The 23961-nt window shown below is 49.3% G+C and overlaps 3 protein-coding genes, 1 long non-coding RNA gene and 2 other non-coding genes across 8 annotated transcripts; 1 reads left to right on the top strand and 5 right to left on the bottom strand.

The window, feature by feature from the left end:
• Window positions 1–1087: 1087 nt before the first annotated feature.
• On the bottom strand, window positions 1088–5573 carry LOC114059129. Its single transcript, XR_003571588.1, has 5 exons — window positions 5318–5573; window positions 4695–4808; window positions 3915–3959; window positions 2657–2706; window positions 1088–1275 (listed from the first exon to the last, which is right to left on the bottom strand). It is a non-coding gene; the product is annotated as an uncharacterized LOC114059129 (long non-coding RNA).
• LOC114059145 lies at window positions 3748–3881 on the bottom strand. Its single transcript, XR_003571595.1, has one exon. It is a non-coding gene; the product is annotated as a small nucleolar RNA SNORA17 (small nucleolar RNA).
• Window positions 4347–4476, bottom strand: LOC114059140. Its single transcript, XR_003571590.1, has one exon. It is a non-coding gene; the product is annotated as a small nucleolar RNA SNORA17 (small nucleolar RNA).
• A 584-nt stretch (window positions 5574–6157) lies between the features above and the next one.
• On the bottom strand, window positions 6158–7992 carry MRPS2 (mitochondrial ribosomal protein S2). Of its 2 annotated transcripts, none has more exons than XM_027887200.1 (4): window positions 7873–7992; window positions 7715–7786; window positions 7420–7543; window positions 6158–7069 (listed from the first exon to the last, which is right to left on the bottom strand). In XM_027887200.1, exons 1-4 carry the CDS (start codon window positions 7898–7900, stop codon window positions 6526–6528), a joined length of 768 nt encoding a protein of 255 aa, XP_027743001.1. In that variant the 5' UTR covers window positions 7901–7992; the 3' UTR covers window positions 6158–6525. The 2 variants fall into 2 exon arrangements, with proteins under 2 accessions (XP_027743001.1, XP_027743000.1); XM_027887199.1 differs by having other exon boundaries at window positions 7420–7549.
• A 21-nt stretch (window positions 7993–8013) lies between these two features.
• CUNH9orf116 (chromosome unknown C9orf116 homolog) lies at window positions 8014–8792 on the top strand. Its single transcript, XM_027887201.1, has 3 exons — window positions 8014–8146; window positions 8225–8303; window positions 8479–8792. The coding sequence occupies exons 1-3, from the start codon at window positions 8076–8078 to the stop codon at window positions 8674–8676; spliced, it is 348 nt and encodes a 115-aa protein (XP_027743002.1). The 5' UTR covers window positions 8014–8075; the 3' UTR covers window positions 8677–8792.
• Window positions 8793–9124: 332 nt separating this feature from the next.
• On the bottom strand, window positions 9125–20449 carry PPP1R26 (protein phosphatase 1 regulatory subunit 26). 2 transcript variants are annotated; one of them, XM_027887195.1, is made up of 3 exons: window positions 20169–20449; window positions 13606–17640; window positions 9125–9662 (listed from the first exon to the last, which is right to left on the bottom strand). In XM_027887195.1, exons 2-3 carry the CDS (start codon window positions 17577–17579, stop codon window positions 9614–9616), a joined length of 4023 nt encoding a protein of 1340 aa, XP_027742996.1. In that variant the 5' UTR covers window positions 17580–17640; window positions 20169–20449; the 3' UTR covers window positions 9125–9613. The 2 variants fall into 2 exon arrangements, with proteins under 2 accessions (XP_027742996.1, XP_027742997.1); XM_027887196.1 differs by lacking the exon at window positions 20169–20449 and adding an exon at window positions 19516–19604.
• Window positions 20450–23961: the final 3512 nt, after the last annotated feature.

Consider the following 23961-nt stretch of genomic DNA (forward strand, 5'->3'; position numbering starts at 1 on the left):
CCCCTCGTGCTGGTGTTTATAGAGGTGTCCTGGGGTCAGCAGGGCCCTGTATCCAGCACAGAGCTCACTCCCTGCTCAGGAGTGGCCTTTGCAGTGCAATTTATCCATGGAAAGGCTGAGCACCCCTAAGGTTTCTGTGTTTGCAGGGGGAGAAGTTCCTCAGCCCCTCAAGCCACCCTGGCTCAGGTACAGACACTGCCAAGGTGAGCAGGGCCCCGTGTGCAGGTGTGGGTTCACCTGCACAGGAGGGAGCACGTGGGCAGGGCTGGAATTCACTGGAATTCAGTAAGGAGCCTCCAAAGCAGCCACTGCAGCTCATCCATTGTCCTGTATCCCCATGGCAACCAGCTCCACTGGCAAATTAATTTCCTCCTGCTATTAGCAAAGGAATCCAACACCCACCCGTGGCGAGTCACCTCCTCAGGTCATCAGAGAAGCCATTTCTCACCTTCCCCTCTGTTATTTACTGGTAAATTTTGTCCTGATATTCCCACTAAATCCCTGCTGCTCCTTTCCCCGACAGCAGTGTTGAAGCAGCAGGTAAGCACCTAGAACAGGAGGGGTTTTCCCCTCAAGATCACTATTTGTAAGTATTTATTAAGATCCAAGAGAAGCAGCCCCTGTACCTGACAAGATTTATTGAAATAAACACTTCTGACAACAACTTGTTCCATCACCATCATTAATCCACACATCCCACAGCACTGGACACTCCCAGGGATCACTGATGACTCATAAACCCAAAAAGGACAGCATTTTGCTCATGCCTAATAAAGAGCACAAAGCCTGTGCAGTGCTCACGGTTTATAAGCTACACAGGAATACAGGAGAGAATGAGTAAAAGCAAAGCTATTTCACACTCCAACCTCCTCCAGATTTCCCACAGAGGCTGGAAAAAAAAGCCTGGACACAAAGATTGACAATCAGACCTCAGTGGATTTGTGCCCAAGGGGATGAAGGCAAGAAATACCTTTGATTGCAGGAAGTACAAAACCACCCCAGTTCCCAGACCCATCAACAGAAGTCTTAAATCCTAGAATGGTTAAAAAATAGTGTTGCTTGGGGTGCTACAACTACACAAGCACCATTCAGACTTATGGTAGGTGGCATCTTTATTTAGTTTTTTTTTTTTAAATTCTTCTTAGCCACGTAGAGAAAACACAGATGATCAGCTTTCAAGGAATCTGCAAATCTTCACATGCAGACACCACCAATCGCTTCTTTTGCTGTTGCCACTTTTGTCTGAAAGAGGAATTCTGAAACTTAGGCCATGACCTGCAAATAAAGAAAAAGCACAGGATGTCAGACAAATTCTAATACAGACAGGAAAAGGAAGAAATAATGTCAATACTAAGGAGCTAATTAACTTGTCATACCCAAATTTTAGGGCAGTCATTATCAGGGTTCAGAGGGGAACTTTTAGAAAAGGATTTCCTTGAGTCCAGAACCACAGGAACACCTCAAATCCCATTGCCTGCATTCCCTGCCCGGACATCTGTGTGGCTCAGGACCAAGAGCAGTGACAGAAGCAGATGCCATGAATTTAAGAGTTTAGGAAAGGGTTAACTTAAGAGCAGGACAGCTGGAGTCTGCTCCAGGTTGTTCCTTCACTCCCTAAAAATCCAAGCCAACCTCAGGGCAGAGCCAAGCTATTAATAGTGCAGGGAAGGAAAAGCTGGGCTTATTCCAGCGCTCAAAGCCATGACATAAACCAATCTAAGATGATGAAGGGCTAAGTTATGTGCTGAAACATTTTTAGTTTCTCTCAAAACCATTTTAATACAAAACATTTCTCTTTTCCACAGCAGAGCGCCAGGTGTTCTTTCAGTAAAACCAAATTCTTGGCCCAGGAGCGCTGTTGAGGCTCAGGAAGGTGGTTCACAGCAAATGCTACCAGGAAAATGTTCATAGTTATCCTGTGCCTCACACTGGGAAGTTCTGGAGACACTCATTAGCACTCACTGCCCATCCAGGACCCCTGATGCGAGTAAAGCCTGATGAGAAACCCCACACATGTATTTTAGGGTTGAAAGTCAGGACATTTAAATAGAAGAGGCACACCCCAAGGCATAACCACCTCCCCCCAACCTGATTAGCATTCTTCTCCAAAGCCACTGCTGGAGGCAGTGACTTTCCCCAATTAAAGGGCTCACTTTGCAGCCAGCACAACCTGCAGGCTCTGCAGCACCTCTGGCCCTGCTTAATGCCCATTTAATGAGGTTTCCCACCATTTAGCTCTGCCAGATCTGTCAGGGCTGCAAAGCTTCAGTTCCACAATCTGTGTGTGGGCAGAACTTCTCTCCCCACTCGTTCTCACAATGGGTTCATGTGCCCCGTGTCACCCAAGTGAGGACAGTGACACACAGAACTATCTGCATACAGGGATACCAGTGCTCCCTCCTTGGAGATTCCTTTGCCATCGTGCCAGCAAATAAACACAGCAAAAAAAAAAAAAAAAAATTATTTCTTTCCCCATTACCTCTCTAAGAAAGATCATCTCATTTTGCACATCTGTGACACGAACATGATTTCAGCAGTTTTGTGTCAGCAGCACTACAGCCTGTCCTGCATGAAGTTCAGCAGCACAAGATGTACCAACATAAGGGTTTCTTTCCACTCACTTTGGTAACACATTGAGAAATAATCCAATACCCACCTTCAACATTTGAAGATCATTCCAGAACTCAGCCCTGCTCTCAAACCGAACTGTGAGAAGGAAAAACATCCTCAGTTTGTTTTTTTTTTTTTTTGGTAAAGGATTGATTTGATTCTGTTTCTCCCCCCGAAAAGCAAGCGTGATTACAAAGCTGCATTTCAGAAGATTCCTGATTGCATCTTCTGCATATATTTACTCCAGGTGTAATTTCCTCCCTGTGCTAAATTCACACCCAATTCCATCAAACCCTGCCTGTATTTTGGAAACAAAGTAAGTGCTTGTTTCCCTCATCTCCTCCACTCCCAGGTACAGTTCTTGATACCTACACAGTGCCAAACCCTGCACAGCTCGAGGTGCCCTTTCACAGGCAGCAATCAAGGGTATCTCAAAGGCCAGGAAGGAGTAAAAATAGAATTCAGGAACAGAGCTGTCACTTCTACTTGTCCTTGGGAAAATAAGGAAGGACCCTCCCCTGATGCAGTTAAAACTGGCATCACTTTTAACTGCTCTTTAAAGGAATTGTGCTCCACCTTCTGCCAATTCTTTGGAGAGAGAGTTAAAACTGGAAACAACATCAAGCAACTCATCTCTGATCTCTGACCTCTAATGAGATCAACAGATCAAAGCTCCAAGGACTCAGGATTATTGGAATAGATAATAGCACAATTTGCCATTCCTCACAAGAGCATCCAGTGACAGGACAAGGGGAAATGGCTTTAAACATAAAGGGGGTCAGTTTGGATGAGAAAGAAATCCTTTCCTGTTGAGGGTGGGCAGGCCCTGGCACAGGTTGCCCAGAGAAGATGTGGCTGCTCCATCCCTGGAAGTGTCCAAGGCCAGGTTGGATGGGGCTTGGAGCAACCTGGGATAGTGGAAGGTGTCCCTGCCCATGGGGGCTTGGAATGAGACGAGTTTCAAAGTCCCTTCCAACCCAAACCATTCTGTGAATCTCTAAAGCAATAAAAGAAACCTGAATTAGCTTTTAACCCAGTGCGTAAGTAAAATAGCTGCTGTGCCCCATCCACCCTTCACCATTTCAGATCTATATCAAAAGAAAAAAAAAAAAAGCCAAACAGGAAAAGCAATAAATAAATGTCAGGTTGTTGAGCAATCCTGGGAGCTCACAGGGGTCAGAGCACCAGGGAAGGAGTCGCCTGTTCCTCTCTGCCACCGATTGACACAGACGTGGCACTGCAGCCACGTCTGCAACACGAGATGGGGCAGGGCTGAGTGGGGAATTCACACTGCTGTGGCTCACCTCGGGCCTGGGACACCTCCTGCTCTGCCAGTCACGTGGCTTTGTCTGGAAAACATGAGGAAAATTTATATATATAGGGTTCAGACACACTTCAAAGCCTGGTTATACAGTTACTATTTCACGGATGACAGAAACAAATGCATAGCAGAGGAATATTTCAGGAAAGAAATAGGGCTGGTGACTCCCAGTGACATCACCAACTCACCACATGGCTTCAGACCAATAATTTTGACTCATTCTTCCACAAGATTGTACCCACTGCATCTGTTTTTCAAGGCTATACAATCGAAAAGCCACATGCAGCCTCTCTGCCCATCACCCACTACAGGTCAAACAGAACAACCTCCCATCGTGTCACCCACAGATCTCACACTTAGGGCAGTCAAAAATGAGTGCTTCACCAGTCTCCTCAGAAGCAGCTGGTTTATTAGTGATGTCAGGCTGTCAATCACTCTGAGTGCCCACGGGCTGCAGAGCAAACGAGCGTAGAACACAGCCTGTCTCTCTTGCCACGTCTTGACACAAAGATGCCACAGCAGCCATCTCTGCAACGCCAGTGGCAGTTTAGGAAATAAAAAAAAAAATACCTCGAAACCAAAAGCATAAAGACTGAGGAAAATGCAATTATGGGTGGATGTCCCACCCCTGGAAGCCTTCCAGGCCAGGCTGGATGAGCAAGCTGGTCTAGGGGAAGGTGTCCCTGAGTAAGAGGAGTTAAAAGCTCCCTTGTAATCCAAACTATTCCATGATTTGATGGTATTTATAAGAAGAGTATATCACCTCTTGGAGAGCAGTGTAACAAAGGCATCTGGTGGGCAGCCTTTGTGTGAAGCATCACCCCTCTTTTCTGAAGACACACAATCTTTGCCCCTTCATCTTTTGCCTGCTGATGGGCTGAAAAAAGACAGAGAATACAGTTAACACCACACAAGCACAAAGCAAACTGCATAACTACCTTTTTTTTTTTTTGGTGAAACGCATCGTTTAACTGAAAACCAGAGACTCAAAACATAATTTAAAAAAACATAGTTCCTGCCTAAGATTAATTTTAGCTACTTGAAATCTCTAAAATCATATTTTTCTGAAAACCTGAATAGGTAGTAGCCTTAAATTTTCTATCCCTTCGAGGGGGAGGATATATTAAAATATATATTTAATTTATATACTGAAATTTATATTAGATGTGAAATTTATATTAAGATATGTACAGCTGTACTCAGATATGTGTATACATACATACATACAAATATATATATATATATAATAACCCCAGCCAATTCCTATACACGAGTTGAAGATATACCGGATTTAGAGCGCACGTGGCAGCCCCTGGAGCATCCGAAGCCCCGGGGGACCCGCGGGCCCCTCCAGGACGGGTCCAGCTGAGCGGGGACCCGCCTTACCTTCACTCTGCCCCTCATGTACCCCCACCAAGGCCGCTCAGCGCTGGGGCCGAGGCTGAGCGGGGCCGGCCCTCAGGGAGCTTCGCCACAACATGGCGCGGGAAGGGCAGCGCGGCCCCGCCCGGGCGGGATCTCCTCGGCCAGCACCGCCTTCCCGACATCGAGGGGTCCTTCAGCTTCGCCACGACCCGACCGGGAAGGGCCGGTCCCGCTCCCATTCCCGGTCCCGCTGAGGTACCCCCGAGCACCGCACTGCCCGCTACCCGCCCGCCAAAAGGGCGACACAGACCCCGCCTTCCGCTTATATAGGCCGGGAAAGGGAGGGCCTGCGCGGTGCCTTGGCGCCCCCGAGCGCCCCCTGCTGGGACGGAGGACCCCGAGCAGGGACCGGGGACAGGGCGGGGACAAGGGCAGGGGGCCCTGCCCAAAGCTCTTCCACACGCTGCAGGATCGCGGTAGGACCTCCCATGGAGGCACGAGGCGTACTAGGGGATGGATATCCCTTTTCTCAGCTGCTTCGGGAGTCCCTGCTCCCCGTGGTTTAGCTCCGAGCACCTCGTGGGACAAAGCACGGACCCTCCAGCTCTGTGATGCACCGGCTGGTCGAAATCCTTCAATCCTGTGATGCGTCAGCCAGTGGAAATCCTTCAATCCTGTGAAGCACCAGCCAGCGGGGACCCTCCAACCCCCATTGGGGACCCTCCAGCCCTGCAATGCACCAGCCACCCTGCGATGTCCCCAGCTTGGGGACATCCTTCATCCCTTTCCCTCCCATTGCCTTGGACTCCCCTGGCATTGCAGACTCCCCTTCCCATTTCACAGTGGAAGAAACAAAAAGGATCACAGGGAAAAAACCCTTTATTTGCTAAGAAGAGGCATGAGATACAAGTGTTTTCAGGTGAGATCACGAGCTCAGGAATGGGAAGGCCGCAGGTCACGGGCACCTCCTCGCAACAGGGACAAACCCGAGGAGTGTGGCAGGGCCTGGCCTGGCTCCATTTTCCCTTCATGGCTCTGGAGGGAGCAATTTGAGCTGGAGGCCGCCTGTGGCTGTGACCACCACGGAATCTCTGGGCACAGCAGAGCTGGGGAATCCCTTCCACGGCCAGCCCAGCCCTGCCAGAAGCCGGTGCTGCGGGTGCAGAGCCAGTCCTGTGGAAGCGGAGCAGGAGGCCCATCCCCAGAGCACTGAGCTCATCCCAGGGGCTCTAATTGCCCTCGGCTTTCCTCCGCAGCTCCTCGACGGCCTCGCTCTGCCGCCTCTTGTCCTTGGCGCGGATGATGGTCATCCTGAAGAGCTTGCAGTAGAGCTCCATGGCCGAGGGGCTGTCGTCGTTGCCGGGGATCGGGTAGGTGATCAGGGAGGGGTTGCAGTTCGTGTCCACCACGCCCACCGTGGGGATGTTCATCTTGGCAGCGTCCCGGATGGCCACGTGCGGCTGGAAGACGTTGTTGAGGCTGCTGAGGAAGACGATGAGGTCGGGCAGGCGGATGCCGGCGCCGAACTGGATGTGGGCGTTGGTGAGGAGCCCGCCCTGCCAGTACCGCGTGTGCGCGTACTCGCCGCAGGCCTGCGCCGTGTGCTCCACCAGGTGGCAGAACTGGCGCTTGCGGCTGATGAAGAGGATGATGCCCTTGCGGTAGGCGATGTGGGCCGTGAAGTTGAGGGCCAGCTGGAGGTGCTGCATGGTCTGCTCCAGGTCGATGATGTCCTGGTCCAGCCGGCAGCCGAAGATGTAGGGCTCCATGAACCTGTGGGGGGCAGAGGGAGGGCGGCACAGGGGGATGAGGTATGCAGGCACTGAGCGCTCCTGGATGTGGGGTGGCCCTACAGGAACCTTCCTTTTGCCCGCTCCAGTTCCCGGCTAATACCAGAGGTGCTCTCTGCAGAGAACCTTCATGCCCAGTGTCTGTTCCAGCTGGGCTTGGGAGGCTGAGTCTCACCCTCCTTGGTGCACACATTGGGGGGGGGGTCCCTGAAATCTGCCCTGTGTGGGCAATTTCAGGCTCAGACCAATCTAGTGCAGCCCCCAAAGCAAACACTGTTTATGGAAGCACTCCTGATATCAACAAGTGCTGGATGATGAAATAATTCCACTCACCTGTGCCGACAGCCCTTCTTGTGGCCCAGGTGCACCCGAGCATCGAAGAGATCCTTCAGGGTGAAGAGCTCCTTCACGTTGAAGAAGTCGGGGTGGCTGAGAGGCTCTGACAGCAGCTTGTCATCCGCAGCTGAGAGAGGGGAAACAATCAATCACTGCTCCCTCTGGTGTTTTGGGGGGCGAGCCGAGACTGCAGAAAGGACCCCGATGCACCCACCACCACCACCTGCTGCAAGGAGGCGATACGTGCACGGGCATCGCTCATGGCCTGGACCTGGGGAGGGAGAACACTCACCGCTGGGCTGGGTCGCCGCCGGGGCCGGGGCCGGGGCCGGTAGCGGGACGGTGCTGTAGAGCCGCGGGGCCGCTGTGGGAGAGAAACACGGGGGTTAAACACGGGCGGGCCGGGCCGGGCCGGGCCGGGCCGGGCTGGGCTGGGCAGCGCCCGCTCACCTGCCCGCAGCAGCCGCGGCACCGCCATGCTCCGAGGGCACGGAGGGGCCGGAGCGGCAGCAGGAACAGGGGGAAGAGGTGGATGAGGAAGGTCAGCGGCGCTTTCCGCTTCCTGCGAGGCGGGGCGGTCCCCGCGCCCTCCCCGGGGCGGAGCGCGGCGCGATCGCGTCCCGTCGCCGGGCAACGCTCTGCCCCCCTTAGCCATGTCTGGCCCCGGCCCCGGCCCCGGGCTGCCCGGCCGCTTCCGACAGCCCGCCTTCTACCGCGGCTACGGGTGAGCGGGGAGCTCGGGGCGAGGCCCCCGGAGCACCCCCCGGGCCCCCCACACCTACCCTGTGCTCTCGCCCCGCAGGCAGCCGGCGCCGCACCCCCGGTTCCGCACCACCAACCAGACCTACGGCAGCAGGGCCCCCACGGTGCACGAGCTGCCGGTAGGCGATGGGGGGAACCCCCGGGGAAGAAATCGGGGTCAGCGCGGCCGAGCTTTGCCCTCCGCGGCGCCCCCGGCACACGAAACCCAACTTGGCACCCAGACTTTGCGGGCGCTGTTCGCTTGCCGGTGTATTTTAAACATCTCCCTTCTTTTCTCGCCCCCTTTCCCCCTAGACCTGCTTCCGCGTCATCTCGCACAAGTTTTCGGATCACCTGGGCAGGGCTGGCATGTACAGGAACAACAGCCTCAACACGTCGCTGGAGAAGAGCTACTGCACGGGCCCCGACACCTTCATCACCGCCTACGAGCACATGGACTTCCACCCCAGCTACAACCCCAGTGGGCCCTCGCACTGCAGGAACCTGAGCTAGGGAGGGACACCACGGAGCCACCGTCGCTTCTCCCGGTGGGGAAACCACACACAGCTGAGATGAAACCCACCAATTCACAAGAACGAGCGTTCCTGGGAATAATATGTTGATTTATAAAGGTTTAATGTGGTTAAATGTCAGTTAAATAGCTCCTACGAGCCGTTTCGCTTAGTTTATAGGCAGCATATAAATCCTAGAACATCATACATCCCCTTAACCTCTTCTGTGTCACTAATGATCCCTTAAACTCTTGGCTCATGTACCACATATAATTAAAAATTAAGATTTAAAACTGCTTCTCTACTATTCAATGAATAACCAATCTGCAAGTTTTCCAGAGGTATTCATTAACCTTTTGGATTTCTTGTAGAAAGTTTGTGTTACCTTCTATCTCACAACTAAAAAGTTTTAAGGAATTATTCAAATAATGACACGTAATCAAAAAAGAAAATGTTTTCTTAAGTTTTATTCTAACAACTGTAGTTACAGCCAGTGAAACTACATCAGTTGGACAGTGACTGCACTGAAGGAACACCTTTACATTTTTAGCTAAAAAACTAGTTTTGAAGAGAAACTGCTCTGCCTGTTCATGGATGAGAAAGTGTCTCACCTTACAGGTGTAACATAGGGATAGTATCCATTAAAAATGAACATAATACTATACTGTTTGCTAAAAATATAAATTATAAGTTTAATATTATGGCCAAGCACCACTGCAATTGGTACTCTTCAGTGTCATAAATATTCCCTATTTGTGGCATTTGGTTCTTTTAAACAGAGAAATAGCTGGGTGAAAGCCCTTCCTGCTGCAAACACACCAATACTTTGGAACAAATAAATAAACTGAGCGGAAACGGACCTGGAAAGTTAACTTTTAAAATATTTAACATATGAAAATAAATAAGCAACTCTCTACTGTTCACTGTTAATTCTCCTATTAGACTCTAGACAGTACCTTGAGCTTCTTATAACTTCCCTTTCTTCTCCTGAAATAAAGAAAATAACAAAGTGCTGAATTAATATAAATAGTTGTGACTATTTTACATATATTTTTATCCAGAGATTTTTCTGCAGGTGGCATAATTTAGGGATAAGACTGTCTCTTAAAAATATAACTGTAGTGGATTCTGTCACATATTTTCCCACTTCGTCTGAAAACACCCACCTCTTTTCTTCCTTGCCTTGATTTCTTGCCTTTTATTCTTGAACTGAAACCAGTTCCTTTGAAGAGTCTGACATGCAATGTGCCTCAGTGTTCAGATGTTAGACCAAATACTTAAGAAATACCTGCACAAATTCAAAATATCATCCTAAAGATGACACATTTTACCACACGGAATTTCCCTGAAGCAGTTTCTACTCTGTCTTTTGAAAGGAAGATTTTCATGTTTGCAGATAAAATTATGTGAGGCTGAACTACCACCAACCAAAGGTTTGAAGAATTAAAAAGCTTACACTTTAATAAAAGAAATGGTGGCAGGGATGGTGTGTTCCTGCCTTGTATAAAAAGGCAGTTACACGTCAAAACGTGTTCCTAACATAGCAGCAAAGAATGTTTATAAAAAATTACGGTACTTCTTGTGGTCTCATGAGGATCCTTGAAGATTGTTGCTCCCAAAGCACCGAAAAATAGTCACTGAGGTAAAAATAAAGCACTAAATCTATTTTCAAAGTCCTGCAGAAGCACAGATGTATCTGAGGACTGTGGTACTGCAGGCAGGAGGACATTACTTACTAGTAGCCATAATGAAAAATATCAAGTGATTTAAGTAACTTAACATCCAAATTAGCAAATGTTGTGCTCTGACTGAAAAAAATAATCAGTGCTCATTTTTAAAAAATATGAACCAGCACTCATTAAAAAAGGTAATTCTTTGCAAGAGTGAAAAGACCTGAGTTCATGATTCCATCCACTGCAGTAAAGGAGAAATGGGTGTCCCTGGAGGGTGGAAACAATGGGAAAAGGACTTTGTGCTGGTCACTCCCCAGAGCTGTCACTGGGTGCTGAAAAGGGCCAGGAAGGCTGTACAGTCTGTGCCCACTCTGGGGCTGTTGTGGTCACAATTAACAGGAAATAAAATCTCCTTTTGGAACTGCATCTGTCAAGATCCAACCCCGAGAGATCTGCCCTGCAGTCCCAACCTCGGTACCAAGCGCAGTATAATGACATACTATTATTATCAATTAAAAAAATCAATATTAGGAGGGAAAAAAAATCAATATAATCTTTCTACTCCTCAGCTGGTCGACCTTTAGTGATGTCTAAGAGGGATTTCTTATTGATCCCAGACATCAGACTTCTTTATTTTTTGAAGAAGTGGTAAGAATTGTAGCAGGATGAGGACACTGCCAGTGGAGCCATGGCACTCTTGTGGCTGTTGTCCCAATTCCACAGACGTTCCCTGACACACACTGAGTTACACAAGGAAAGACTCCACTTCTTGACCACAAACACCAGTTAAGAAAACTGCTGTTGGGGTTTTGCTAAAACAAGCACCACTCTCACCTCCCAGAACAGCCACCACTTTGTTTTGCCGAGGTAGTTGGTAGATTCTCCTTCATTTTTTCTTGTTCCAAAGAAGTTAATTGTACCCTCAGAACGCAAGCAGGAAGGGAGAAAAGGGAACAGCAAAATCCTACTCGCTCAATAAGACGACACAAACCATAGGAGCACTCGGGTTTCACGGTCCATGGGCAGAACCCCATTTATTAAACATTATAAACTCAGCAATGTACACCATTTCCTATATACAAATCAAGTTTGTCAATTTTAAAAAAGTGCTGTTTGAAATCAGGTTTTATTTAAAGCACAAGGTAACTGGAATTGCATCTTAACTGGAAGTGAATCAGTTCACGAGTTGTACTGAGGACACAGACACAGCGACAGGGGCACGAGACACCTTTTAAGTCTTAATGTTGATTTACTGAAAACTGGGAGGAGAAACATTCAGCTTTTTATACAAACAGTACATAGTGCTTCCACCATCTCTAGGAAAATTAAGTGTACAGTTTAATCCTTTTAAAGCAAGGTACTCAGAAAACTTCTATTTTAAAATACCAGCCTATTGACCTATTCCAAACAAAAGGCCCAAATCCTGCAGCGGAATCAAGGCAGATCGAAGGACAAGCCTGTGTAGAGGGACTGCAGGCACTGAGCTAAGTTAAAAAAAAAAACAAAAACAAAACCAAACACTTTTCCAAGGTATCCTACCACAAAATGGAGATGATTTAACACACTGACCTTTTAAACACCCCGACCGACCAACCCAAGGACTACAAAAAGGCGGCCGGACAGGAAGAAATGCCAAGTGAGCACTATAAACGTGTTTGAAACGTAACTGCACAACAGCATAAACACACCAAGGATGTGGGTTCTTTCTCTACATGCCACAGTTACTCGTTCACAGTTACTCTATGCTACGCTGCATTTTTGCCACTATTCTGCATCACACCATGCGACGCTGGATTGGGTCTTGGCTGCTTTTGCTCCAGTTTGCAATTTTAAGGCCAGCCTTGGGGAAGGCTGAAGTGACCGAGAAACAAAGTGATGCTAAGTGGTGGTTTGGCTGAGAGAAGTTCTGCAGAAGACTAGACAAAGAGAATCTCAGATCAACTCACAGGGACAAGATGTAAGAACAAACTCCTCGAAGGACTTCACTACACACAAATGAAAGAACAACCAACAGCTCCAGTTCAATTTTTTCTTTTTTTCTTTTTTTTTGAATTTTTCAGTGAAACCAGTGTGAGGGCACTTTTTTTTTTTTTTTTTTTTTTTGTGATATGCATGTGCTACTTCAATCCTGTTTAAAGTCAGTACAAATAAAAAGATAGTGGTGAAAACTTGCTTTAGTCTGGCTGCTGGAAACGGAGGCAGAGAAAGAGCCAGTACGAAAGAACAGCGCTGAAAATATCCGTGGCGTTTACGTTGGGACTTCCTACAGCAAACCCAGCTTTGCTCTATTGCACAAAAACTGTCAGTGAAAAGTTCACAGAAATGTAACATTTGAGAAACCACTTCTGAAAAAAAGAAAGTAAGGGCACTCAATTCCAGAAAGCTCATCCAGGAAGCCAAAAAGCCATCTCTGGGTAACTGCAGGGCATCAGTTGAGGCTAACGAGGAATTGTTTCAGCCTTGCAGGCCCAACAGCACATAAATCCAGAGAAATCCAGGGAAATCATGCTGTCTGAACGGACAATGCTCCATCACTTGTCTTAGTTTGCAATTGTGCTTGGAATCATCTGCTAGCAGGAGGTTTTAGGTATTCAAAAGGACTTGCAGCAGCTGCTGAGATCACTTTACACAGGATGTGCAGACAGACTGATCCACTTTATTTACCTGAATTTGCATTTGTATCTCCCAGGCTGGATCTCCACAACCCCATCTGCGCTGGCTGTGCCAGAATTCTGCTCAGTGAAAAACCCCCAGAGTCCTCAGGGTGGGAGGACTGAGATCCCAGCAAAAAACCAGGACAGAGGCTTGTTCTAAGGCAGCTGGAATGTGACAAGTGTCAGATAATCTGCATGGCTATCCAAGGCTGTGTTTCCCTGGGATCTCTTAACAGGTTGCCAAATATATTCTGTGCGCAAACAGGTTCCCCTTTGATAGGTGATTAGAGGCCTCATAATTTAAAGTGTGATTAGCCAGTATCTTATCTACAGTAACTACAGCTTCCTGTAGTAATGCAAGCCCTAAAAATCATTATAAAAAATATTTCCTTAGAGCACTTTTTAAATAATTTACAAAATTCTACAAAAACTATGTAAGTTTATCCACGATATCCCTGTTAAATAGAAGCATTTTCACATTAGTGTGTGTATGACGTACAGGTAACAGCATCTCCCACTGTCTCTCCTTTCATCAAGGTAATTACCATGACAGACATTTTCTAAAATGACTGTTACTGTAAAAAAAAAAAAAAATGTACTTACACATTTGAAACCTTTTTTTCCAAGAGGGAATCTGGGCAGTCCCCTGCAGATAGGTCAGTAAATTTTGCACAGGTTTTGGCTAAAACTTCCTGCCCCTGGTGCACTTCACTAGCAGTTTCCCTTTTCTGCAGGACAGGTATTTTTCCTTCCAAATTGGAGCTGGTTACTTGAATTTCTTCCTGCCTGTCAACTTTTTCTTCCTTAATGCACATCTGCACACTGTTATCTGCACATGCTTCTCTACTCGTTCTATCCACTGCTGCTGCTGTCACATTTAATTCCTGCTGTGGGCAAGCTAAACTTGGATCTGGCCTCTTGTCCAGGCGGTTATTCCCTCCCTTACTGCACGCCTGTGCACTCTGCTGAGCTGTGTCCCTGCTAATTTTATCTGCTTTTCCAGCTGTCATGCTGCACTCGGGGTGTGGGGGATCTACATTTGAATCAGCCCAGCTGCCTGTGTGGGTATCTGCTATCCACATCTGTGTGTTCTCCGCTTTGGACGTTCCTCTGCAAATCTGATCTGCTTTTACTGCTGCCTCGCTCTGCTCCTGACAGGGGAGGCTCGAGTGAGAATGTGACTGATCTCCTGAGGCATCAGCCCTTCTGCACCCCTCGGCTTCCCCTGTGACACACAGAGGAGCAGCCTCAACTCCTGCACAGGTTTCTGCTGCGTGGGGACTTGACACTCCCACAGTGACCTTCTGAGAAGTACCGGATGCTTTTATTGCTGTCGTACTCTCCCCACTAAATTCACCTGTTGGCAAGGGGTGAAGTACATGTGTATCCTGGGCAGCTGCCTCCACTCCCAGCGTGCTGCTCTGGGCCAGCAAACTCTCTGCTTTCTGCCTTTTGTTCAAAAGCATTGATTTCTTCCTGTCCCGGGCGTATTTGAGACCTGCAATGAATTTACTGGAAATTTTTAGGTGAAAGGTGTTCTTTCTTTTAGATCTGGGCTTTGCGCTCATAACTTTTCGTACTTTACAACCTTCATTTTTGCTGGGTTTGGGGGGCTCTGTTTTGCGGACATTCTTTTTACCCGTTGCGTTCCTAGGTAACTCAGCAGCACCACCTTTAACCCCCCACACTCCTTGCTTAGCTTTTGACTGACCAGTAGCACGAACATTCTCTGCAGAGGAAGCACATTTCCCACTGCCATGTAACATTGCACTTTTCCCTTCCGTTCTCTGGGAGTTCCTCAACTCAGTTTGCTGAGGTACCTCAGTCTTTTTACTCTGACCCGGCACGAGGTTGATCTCGTTCTCTACCGGCTGCTGCTTTGCTTTTCCTCTGTTACCAGTTTGTTTGGTCACTCTAAATAGATCTAAATCATCTTTTTGTATCTCTGAACTGCTTGCAGAGTCTTTGGCCTTTTCTGCCAAAAACTTCCTGATTTCTTGCTCGATGCTGTCGTCGCTGTCCACCGAGCTGCTGTCGTCGGTGTCGCACACAGCTGGGAAAGAACATTTTCTATTTTTAGCCACCCGCGGGTTTGAAACTGGTTTAGGTTTATTCCCTTTTTTAAGCTGTAAGTTAAACTCCAGGTTTTTCATCACGGTTTCTGGTTTCTCACTGGGAAGTTTGATGTTCATGTTGTCTGAAGGGCTCCTCATTGTGCTCTCTCTCACGGCTTTCCTGGGTTTCGAGAGGCAGCTTTTCAGCAGCGCAGGATTTTTACACTTCCACTCGTTTTGTTGGAGGCTGCTGAAATCATCCAGCAGCTGAGCTTCTGTCTCGCTGAATCTGACTCTCTTCTTGAACTGAGATTTTTGGTCCTTGGACTTCTTCTTTAGCTTTCTTTTCGACCGCAGCAGGTCCTTGATAGCACTATCAAGGTCCTCGTCGCTGTCCAGAGAACTGCTCTCATCATCCGACCCCTCCCTGTCAGGAGTTTGGGTCGTATTTTTCATGAGTTTTCTTGTGCTACTCTGAACCTGCAGAAAGGGGTTTACAGAGTCCAAGGCCACACATCTGCCATCAGAGCCAGACAATGTGGGAGACACGAGCTGCTGCTGCCTCGTCTCTTTACTACCGAGGCTCTGAGCATCACAGGCTTCTGCCGGGCTCAGGGCACACTCCTCTGGGAGCACGGGAAATTTTGAATAGTTACCTGCTTGGAAAAGTCCCATCTGCACCTGCTCAGGTGTTTTTGATGCCCCTTGTTTCACTGCTCTGCCTTCCCTTTTCAGTCTCCTTTTCCGACTCAGTGACAGCTTCAGTGTTTTGGGAAGAGGAGGCTCCAGGGTACTGGCGAGGCTGTTTTGATCGGAAGGCAGAGGCATCTGGATCGAGCGTGACAGGCTGGGAGGCTTTGCTCCAAGGTTTTCCGACTGTGCCTTCAGAGCCAAAAAAGCCCTGATTTCCTGCTCTATACTGTCATCGCTGTCCACAAGGCTGCTGTCACTTTCACAACGGGAGGAGGAGAGAAGCTGGGGAGAAAAGAAGGAGTCCGCAGCCAGCGATTTGTTGTCACTTCCCATTTGGGATGGCATGATTGTTTTGGAAATATCAAGGATAGCTTCTGCACACATGAGCTCCGCAGATGTGTCTGCTCTGCAAGAGGCCTGCAACGTGAGCTCGCAAGCAGCAATCTTGTTTTCTGGAAGTGCAAAATGCCTGGCTTTTTTCAGTGGTTTAAACAGCTTGTTAAAGTCATTGCTGGTGCTTTCTAATCCCGCTGGCTTGGAATTAATTTCTTTTCTCTTGTTGCTTATAGGGCTTTTACGGGTTTCTGGTGAGGCACTTTTTGTGGAGCTAATTGTCAGGCTGGCAGAAATGTCCGCCATACCCTTTGGATCAAATTGTTTCCTCTGCAAAGAGACACAGTCTGCTGCATCACCTGCCTCTTTCCTGATTTTCTCCAGCTGGTAAAGCTGAATGGCCTCTTCAATGCCATCATCACTGCTCGAGTCAGATGTGTGCATGCTCTCCTTGGTAAGTGCTTCCCTTGGCTCCCAGTAATGAGCTCCGCTTCCCTCATTCTGCTCCACGAGCCAGGGCTGGCTGGCAGTGCCCACTTCCAGATACGCTTGGTTCACCTGGCTGAACTCGCTGGGCTCTGCTTGGATTTTTGACTGCAAGCACTTGGACTGTGTGCCGGATTTCTGCAGCTTGGGATGGTGTCTCAGGAGCAGCGCCTTACAACCTCGCTTTATACCACCACAGTGTGTCCTGTTCGTTGTGTCTTTGTTGCATTTGAGGACAGATCTCACCCGGGAATCCTTTTTATCCCCCTCACTAACACATTTACTAATTTCCTGCTGCTTCTTCTCGTTCAAGAACTGCACTATTTCAGCCTGTATGCTCTGTTCAAAAGAGTCATCGCTGCTGATGCTCTGAGGGGAAGCAGGCTGGAGCCTTTTCCCAATTCCCAGGTGGTCAGACAGGTACTCTTCAGAGAGCATCTCGGCTTTAAATTTCACAGGGAGGAGGTCACCAGCCGTTTTGCTCTGCGAGAATTCTCTCTTAAACCTCTTGTCTCTGCTTGTCGTCACGGAACCCTCGGCATTCCTTGGCAAGGACTGGTCGCTTTTGCCTTTTGCTTTCAAGTACTCCTGGATGGCCTCCTCTATTCCTCGGTCCACAGAGTCGTCGCTGTCAGAATCGAGCAGGAGGGTCCCAAACTCCACATTCTCTTCCACTTCAGTGCCACCTGAATCCTCGGGGCATCCACACTTGGTATACGGAGGCTGCTTCCGCAGCAAGGGGGTGCCCGACGTGACTCTGTTACTGGTGCCTTTTTCTCCCTTCTGTTTCTTCTGCATAATACAACCACACTCATTGTTCATACCCAGGGCAGACTCTTGACTCTGCAGGTTGTTTATGATCATCTGAACTTTTGCACTTACAGAGGTTCTCGTGACGTCCCCGTCAGATTCAGGGAAGCAAACGGGATATCTACAATTCCCTGCTGCTGGTCCAAAGGACTCCCATTTTGTCTGAAGAGCTACCAAACGAGGAGCATTCATAAGGAACATTCTAGCAGGCAACAGCAAAGTCCACGATGGAACAGTTTTTCAGACCGGTCTCTCTTCCATCCTACAACAAGATAAAAAAAGGAAAATATTTATTATTATGCGTGTACCTTCTAGAAATTCCATGCAATAATACTGGTAACATAAATTGCAAATTATTAACACTCAGAACTACTATGCCAGATAATCACAGCAGTCAACATAACTTCAACAGGTAAATCAGTCACTGCTGCCATCAGGGGTAAGTCAGAGCACTCATCATTTGTGGTTTGCAGTATTCTCTGCCACAACCATAATCCAATTCAGGTAATTATCTCTACTTCTGAAACTCTTTCTGCACTTTTCACTCCCTTTTGCATGTCGATGTGGAGCAATTTGAACCGTGATCCGAGATGGTGGGGGACAAACCACCTCTTACTCAAAGAGCAGAGTAACTGTGTTAGCAGGAGGCTGGACTCCAAAAACTCAGAATATTCCATGGTTCTGTGAAAACAAAATCCCAAAATAGCTTTTACTGGTTCTGGCTTGACATTAAACATGCACAGCTGAGGGACTTGGAGCAGCTCAGAGAGAAGGAAAGGGAACTTATTTCTTCCTGAAACACACCACGCAGCAATAACCCCGAGACATCAATCATCTGGCCTCACTGCAGGATAAAAGCTCTTGGCAAACACAGGTCTTTAGGAGTGTGCAAAACCAGGATGGAGATTATGAACTATTCTTTGTGTTACAGCAGAGACCCCAGACAGAATGAAGCTTTGTTTCATGGAAGAGTGAAAAAGCCATCCAGAAGATGCCAGATAACACCTCAAAGAGTTCTCCACCTCCACATGGCCTCGTGAGGGCTGAAGGTTTCACCTGCAGCATCGTTTGGAAGGACTAAAACAGTATCTGGTTGGCACAAGGCAGTAATTCCTAAAAAAACTACAGCAGTTGGGTGGTTCTTCAAGCCCAGGCTCCACACAATTGCAGTGAGCCCAGACTGGAGAGTGGCACTGGACTCTGCCGACCTACAATTACCCTCTTTTCCCTCTGAAACTTCTCCGACCTTGCCCTCGTCAATTATTCTCCAGTTCTGGTTTCAAATTAATCAGTGACAACAAATATTTTAAAGAATTAATGATTCTAAACTCTTTGAAACTTCTATTTATTTACTACTGAGAGTAAGATAACAGACAAGCAGGGAAGACAACTCTTTCTTTGCCTCAGTGATAATTCATCTCAAAACATCATCCCTGCAGAATTAAAATTTTAAGATCGAGACCATCCTTCCTTGCTGGGTGGTACCTGGAACAACACAACATATGCTGGTTTAACTTCCACCTTTTAGTCATTTGAAGATAGTTTGGATTTATTTCAGTTCTACATATGCCAGTAAAGCCAGTGCTCCCAACAGAACCTGCATTTGACTGTGAATTAACTGAAAGCACCTAAAACCCCTGACTTTTAGAACCACATAGCTGAATGCAGTTTCTAACGCAGCCTCTGACACGTTCACTAGGGCAAACATAAATTAAAAACATTTTTCCCTAGTAATAAGCAGCTAAGGATCAAAAAGGCAGAAATTAGAATACTTCATTATCTTGAAGAAACCCAATTAACACACTTTAGCTCTCGGCTTCATTAAAAAAAAGAAAAAACAAACCCACAACGTATTTCCTATTAACCTAATTCCACAGTTTTCAGGGAAGGGGCAGGTGCCTTTTGCTATTCCACACCTGGATTGTGGTTGTCCTGCAAGAATTACGTGGGACTGAGGTGAATTTTGGTGCCACTGCACCGCTTGAGGCCAGGGCACCCACCCAGGCTCTGAGGGGGCACCCATGGGGGCTGTGAGGGGACATCCAGGGGCATCTGGAGGCTGTGTGAGGGGACACGAGGGGACACTCACCCAGGGGTCACTCACAGAGGGTGTGAGGGGACATGAGGGGACACTCACCAGGGACAGTACCCAGAGAGGGTGTGAAGGGAAATGGGGGGACACACATTTAGGAGGAGAGGGATATAACCTCTGGAACGCTGTGAGGGTAAATGAGGGCACATCCAATGTGAGGGGACATGAGGGGACACCCACCCAGGGGCTTGCTACAGAGGGTGTGTGGGGGGACACGAGGGTACCACATGTTGGGGTGCCACCCAGACAAAGTGTGAGGGGACACCCACCCGGGGGGCTCCCACAGAGGCTGTGTGAGGGGACACCCACCCGGGGGGCTCCCACAGAAGGCGCACGGGCGGACTCGAGGGTCCCCCCCACCTCGGGGGCACCCAGCGAGAGTGTGAGGGGACATGACGGGACACACACCGGGGGGGGGGGGCTGCTACAGAGGGCGTGCGAGGGGACCCGAGGGTCCTCCCCCAACCTCGGGGGGCACCCACAGCGCGGCTGTGCCGGTTCCCCCCACCCCAAAACCCGCGGGGGTCCGCCCGCCGCCGCCTCACGCGGGACCCCCGCGGGGCGCCGCGCCCGCTGCCCGCGGCCGGCCGGGCCCTGCCCGCGCCGCCATGGCTCCCCCTTCCCGCCTTCCGCCGCCCCGCTCCCGGGGCCTCCCTCGGCCGCTGGCCCGCGCCCCCCGCCCGGCGCCCGGCGCTCACCTGCCGAGAGGAGGCCGAGAGCGGACGGGGGGACGCGGGGCTCGGGGGGGAAGGGAGTGGGGGGAGGGGGGGAAAATCGGCGGAGCCCCGGCCGGGCTGTGCGCTCCGCCGGGCTCCGCTCCGCCGCTGCCCGCCGCGCTGGTGCAGGGGCGGGCGGCGCTTCCTTCCCTGCCCCCGGGGAGCGGGAGGCATGCGCCGCAGGGCTCCGCCGGGGAGGCGGGGAGGGACCGCACCGCGGCCGGGGCACAAAGGCAGGAGCGGCCGCCGCGGCCGGGAGCCGGCGCGGAGGGGAGGGAAGGAGGGGAGGGAAGGAGGGGAAAGGGGGCGGCTGGAGCTCGGTAACGATCGTAACGGAAGGTCCGCCGGAGGAGAAAGGGGCACGGCGGAGCCGCGGCCTCCGGCAGACCCCGGCGTGGGCTCCAGACCCCGGTCCAGCGGTGCTGAGGGGCTGCGGGAACACCAGGAGGAAAGAGCAGGATACGTGTGGGATAAGAGTCGAGGGTAATCCATCCGGCTGCCTTCGGGGTGCCGAAGTGGGGGGAAACTCAAAATATCCCAGGTACAAAGTTTTGGGGAGGTGCAGAACTAGAACCGAGGCGCAGAGAGCCGAGGCCTCTGCTTCCAGCATCTTCAGCAGTCCGTGCTTTGCCTTGCGGGGTTGTTGGAGCTTTCACGTGGAGAAACAGCAAAGTTTTAGTGCTCTAATTCATTCCTGCGCATCCCAGGCTTTCCCCGAGGATGCGCTGCCATCCCTGTGCCGGCATCCTTCCTTTTGGGATACCCGATCCAACCTGCTCGTTCACTAAAACACACACGGAGTGAGTCATAACTCTCAGTCTATAAATCCCCACAAGCATTTCCACTCCCAGTTTCTGGCAAACAAAAAGGCTGTGCCTCGATGCAAAGCGCTGCCCGTTTTCGCTTTGTCAGTGCGTCTTTTTTTTCCCCTGGGGAGCTTTCACATACCTGTGATGCTGCAGAGGAAACCGATGCCTTTTTGCTGGATGTTGCCAAAATCATAGGGAAAATGCTTTGGCTGGGAGGTGTCAAGTGAATGGCAGTGAGGAACAGCAGGTACGGAGGGTTGCAGGCTGAAAATGGGGTGACTGAGAGTGTTGTGCTCTTTTTGTGCTCACTCTGTGGCAACACATCACAAGATGACATATGGTCAGTGCTGTGGGACAGATTTCCGCCTGTTCTTATCCCAGAGGTTCTTGGGGAGCACGTGTATTTTCAGGCCCTGATGAATTTTGTGCTTTCCTGGTCTCCAACTTCAAATTTTAATTTTTTACGCCCCCCAGGAATCCTCTACCACCAAACCAAGTCTGACCCTGGGGCTGTGGGACAGGACCGTGTTTCAAAGCATCAGACACAGTTACAAACTCATATTAATGTATCTCCTGCTTTTACAACAGATAAAACAGAGCCGATAAGACATTTGCCTGTGTGTTCTTGTCCCTGGGATATGTAATGTGCTTTTGTATTCTGAACTGGCTCGCTTGAACGAGGCTGCTGAAAACAGCAGAGCCAGCATCTGTGTGCAGAAGGAAACAATGAACTTGCTTTTCTTTTGCTGCAGAATTGCAGCCTGGAGGTGAGGAAACTTTGCTCCGCTCACCATATTCCTCCCAGTGCCATGGCAAGGGAAAAGAAAGGGCTCTTGTATTCGTGTATCCTCTCGGGCCAAGTCAATTTACATGTGAATGCACTTTTAAAATAAAATTAAAGTCAAAGCTATGGCCAGAAGCCCTGATAAATGTTTTTGTGCACATGCAGTTGCTTGGAAGGGGGGGAGGCTGGATGCTGCTGGAGAGCTCTGCTGTCACCAGCTGAGGTGGCACTCGTGGCTCTGCAGAGCAAGTGGCCCCCATGTGCCACTGTGACTTGAAAGAAGAGCAGAGCCTCTCCCCGAGGTCCCATTAGGGATGATTTGTCTTCCTGTTCCGTGATCTTTGCGGAAATGAGAGCAGTGGTCCCCCATCCCTGCGTCCCCACTGGACTGATGACAAAGTCACGAGCGCTAATTGGACCCCTTGTTAGGATGGCTGGAATGGCAGGGAAGACATTCACGTTCCCAAAATGAAACATCTCCCCTGACCTCTGGATCTTCTCATCCCATTTGCAGCTTATTGCTGGGGGTAGGATCGAGTGCTCATTACAGGTGGCTCAGGGTACCTTAAAGGCTGTGGGTTATCAGAGGCTGAAACCAGAGCTCAGGTGATGGCTGCTTTTTTTTTTTTTTTTTTTTTTTTTTTTTTTTTTTTTTTCCCAGCAAGAGAAAGGACAAGATTAAAACCAAAATAGTAGGAATAAAAGGGCTCATCTCACAGTTCTTGTTGTCAGGTAACTTGTGGCTTTGTGGCCAATTACATTTCCTACCTGGAGCCGTGTTAAAACACTGGGCATGTCTGCTGTGCTGCTGTTTCCTTGGGAATATGGGGCACAGCCATGTCTAGGATAAGTCTAGGGAAGTCAATAGCCTCGGGTTCTGCAAACCCTTTCCTCTGCTGGTGGCAGTTTTGCATTCCCCAAGCACATAGCTGAGTTTCAGGGCAAATCTGATCCACAACAGCGCAATCCTGCTGTAACCGCTGAGTTTTTGGTGGAAGAAGCAATGGGGAAAGGACGTGGACATGGAATCCAGGCTGAACCTTGATTTTTCCCTGGCCCTCAGTATTTGGGGTTTGTATATCACTTCAGGACACCCAGTGCTGGCCCTGCTCCACCATCCCCCTGCCACGTTCAGCTCCTCCAGTCTGATCTCAGGCAACGTCTCAGGTGGAGAACAACTGCATCGTGTAGTAACACGGCAAATTGAAGAGTTTAGTTGTTATTTAATAAATGCCAAGGAGACTCATGAGGCCTTGAAGTTATAATAGAAAGATCTAATTTAGAAAAGAAGAAAGATGCCTGTGGAAGCTGCTGGAAAGCGGCGCCGGGTATTGAACATTTCTATTTACCCTCTGAGTGGAGCAGAGGTGGTGTGAGCTTCCTTACAGCAGGGCTGGACTCTGCCCAGGGATGCAGCACCAGGGGCAGGGGCAGGCCTGAGGGCAGTGCTTGGTGGAGCTCAGTCCTGGGAAGCTCTGCCGTGTCTTGCCTTGGAAGACACTGTTGCTGTAAATGGCCTTTGGTTGACAGGTTTTTTTAAAGGAAAGAAAGCCACGGGCTCCATGAAGCAAACAAAGTTGCGTGTATAGCACAGAGGCAGGTTACAGGATACAGCTGATATTTCGGAGTCAAATTTGATCAACTTCCCATTCATCACTGACCACCACACAGAGTGTAACTGAAGGTCTCTGGGGCATAGCTCATTGCTCTGGAAGATATCCCTTTCCCACAGTAAATCCCAGAGTATTTGGCATAAGAACTTGAGAAACACAATTTAGTGCCAAGGGGTAACCCTGACCTTTCCTTGCTATCATATGGCAGAGACCTCTGAAATTTCAAAGGAAATTTTGAAAGATGTTTTCAATGAGAACTGTAGTGACAGGATGAGGGGGAATGGCTTCAAACCGAATGAGTAGGTTTAGATTGGACTTTGGGAAGAAACTCTTCTCTGTGAGGTGGTGGGGAGGCCCTGGCAAAGGTTGCCCAGAGAACTTGTGGCTGCCCCATCCCTGGAAGTTTGGATGGGGCTTGGAGCACCCTGATCTAATGGAAGGTGTGGGTGGGTGGGACTTGATGGGCTTTAAGGTCCTTTCCAACCCAAACCATTGTATGATTCTAAGTGACAGCACCTCTCTCACATTCTGTACCTGGAGCCTTCTAATACTTTTTGTATGACTCACTC

Source organism: Empidonax traillii, unplaced genomic scaffold (genome assembly GCF_003031625.1).
Source record: "Empidonax traillii isolate 1590-97213 ecotype Southwest subspecies unplaced genomic scaffold, ASM303162v1 scaffold204:size1584377, whole genome shotgun sequence".
Classification (NCBI taxonomy): Eukaryota; Metazoa; Chordata; class Aves; order Passeriformes; family Tyrannidae; genus Empidonax; species Empidonax traillii.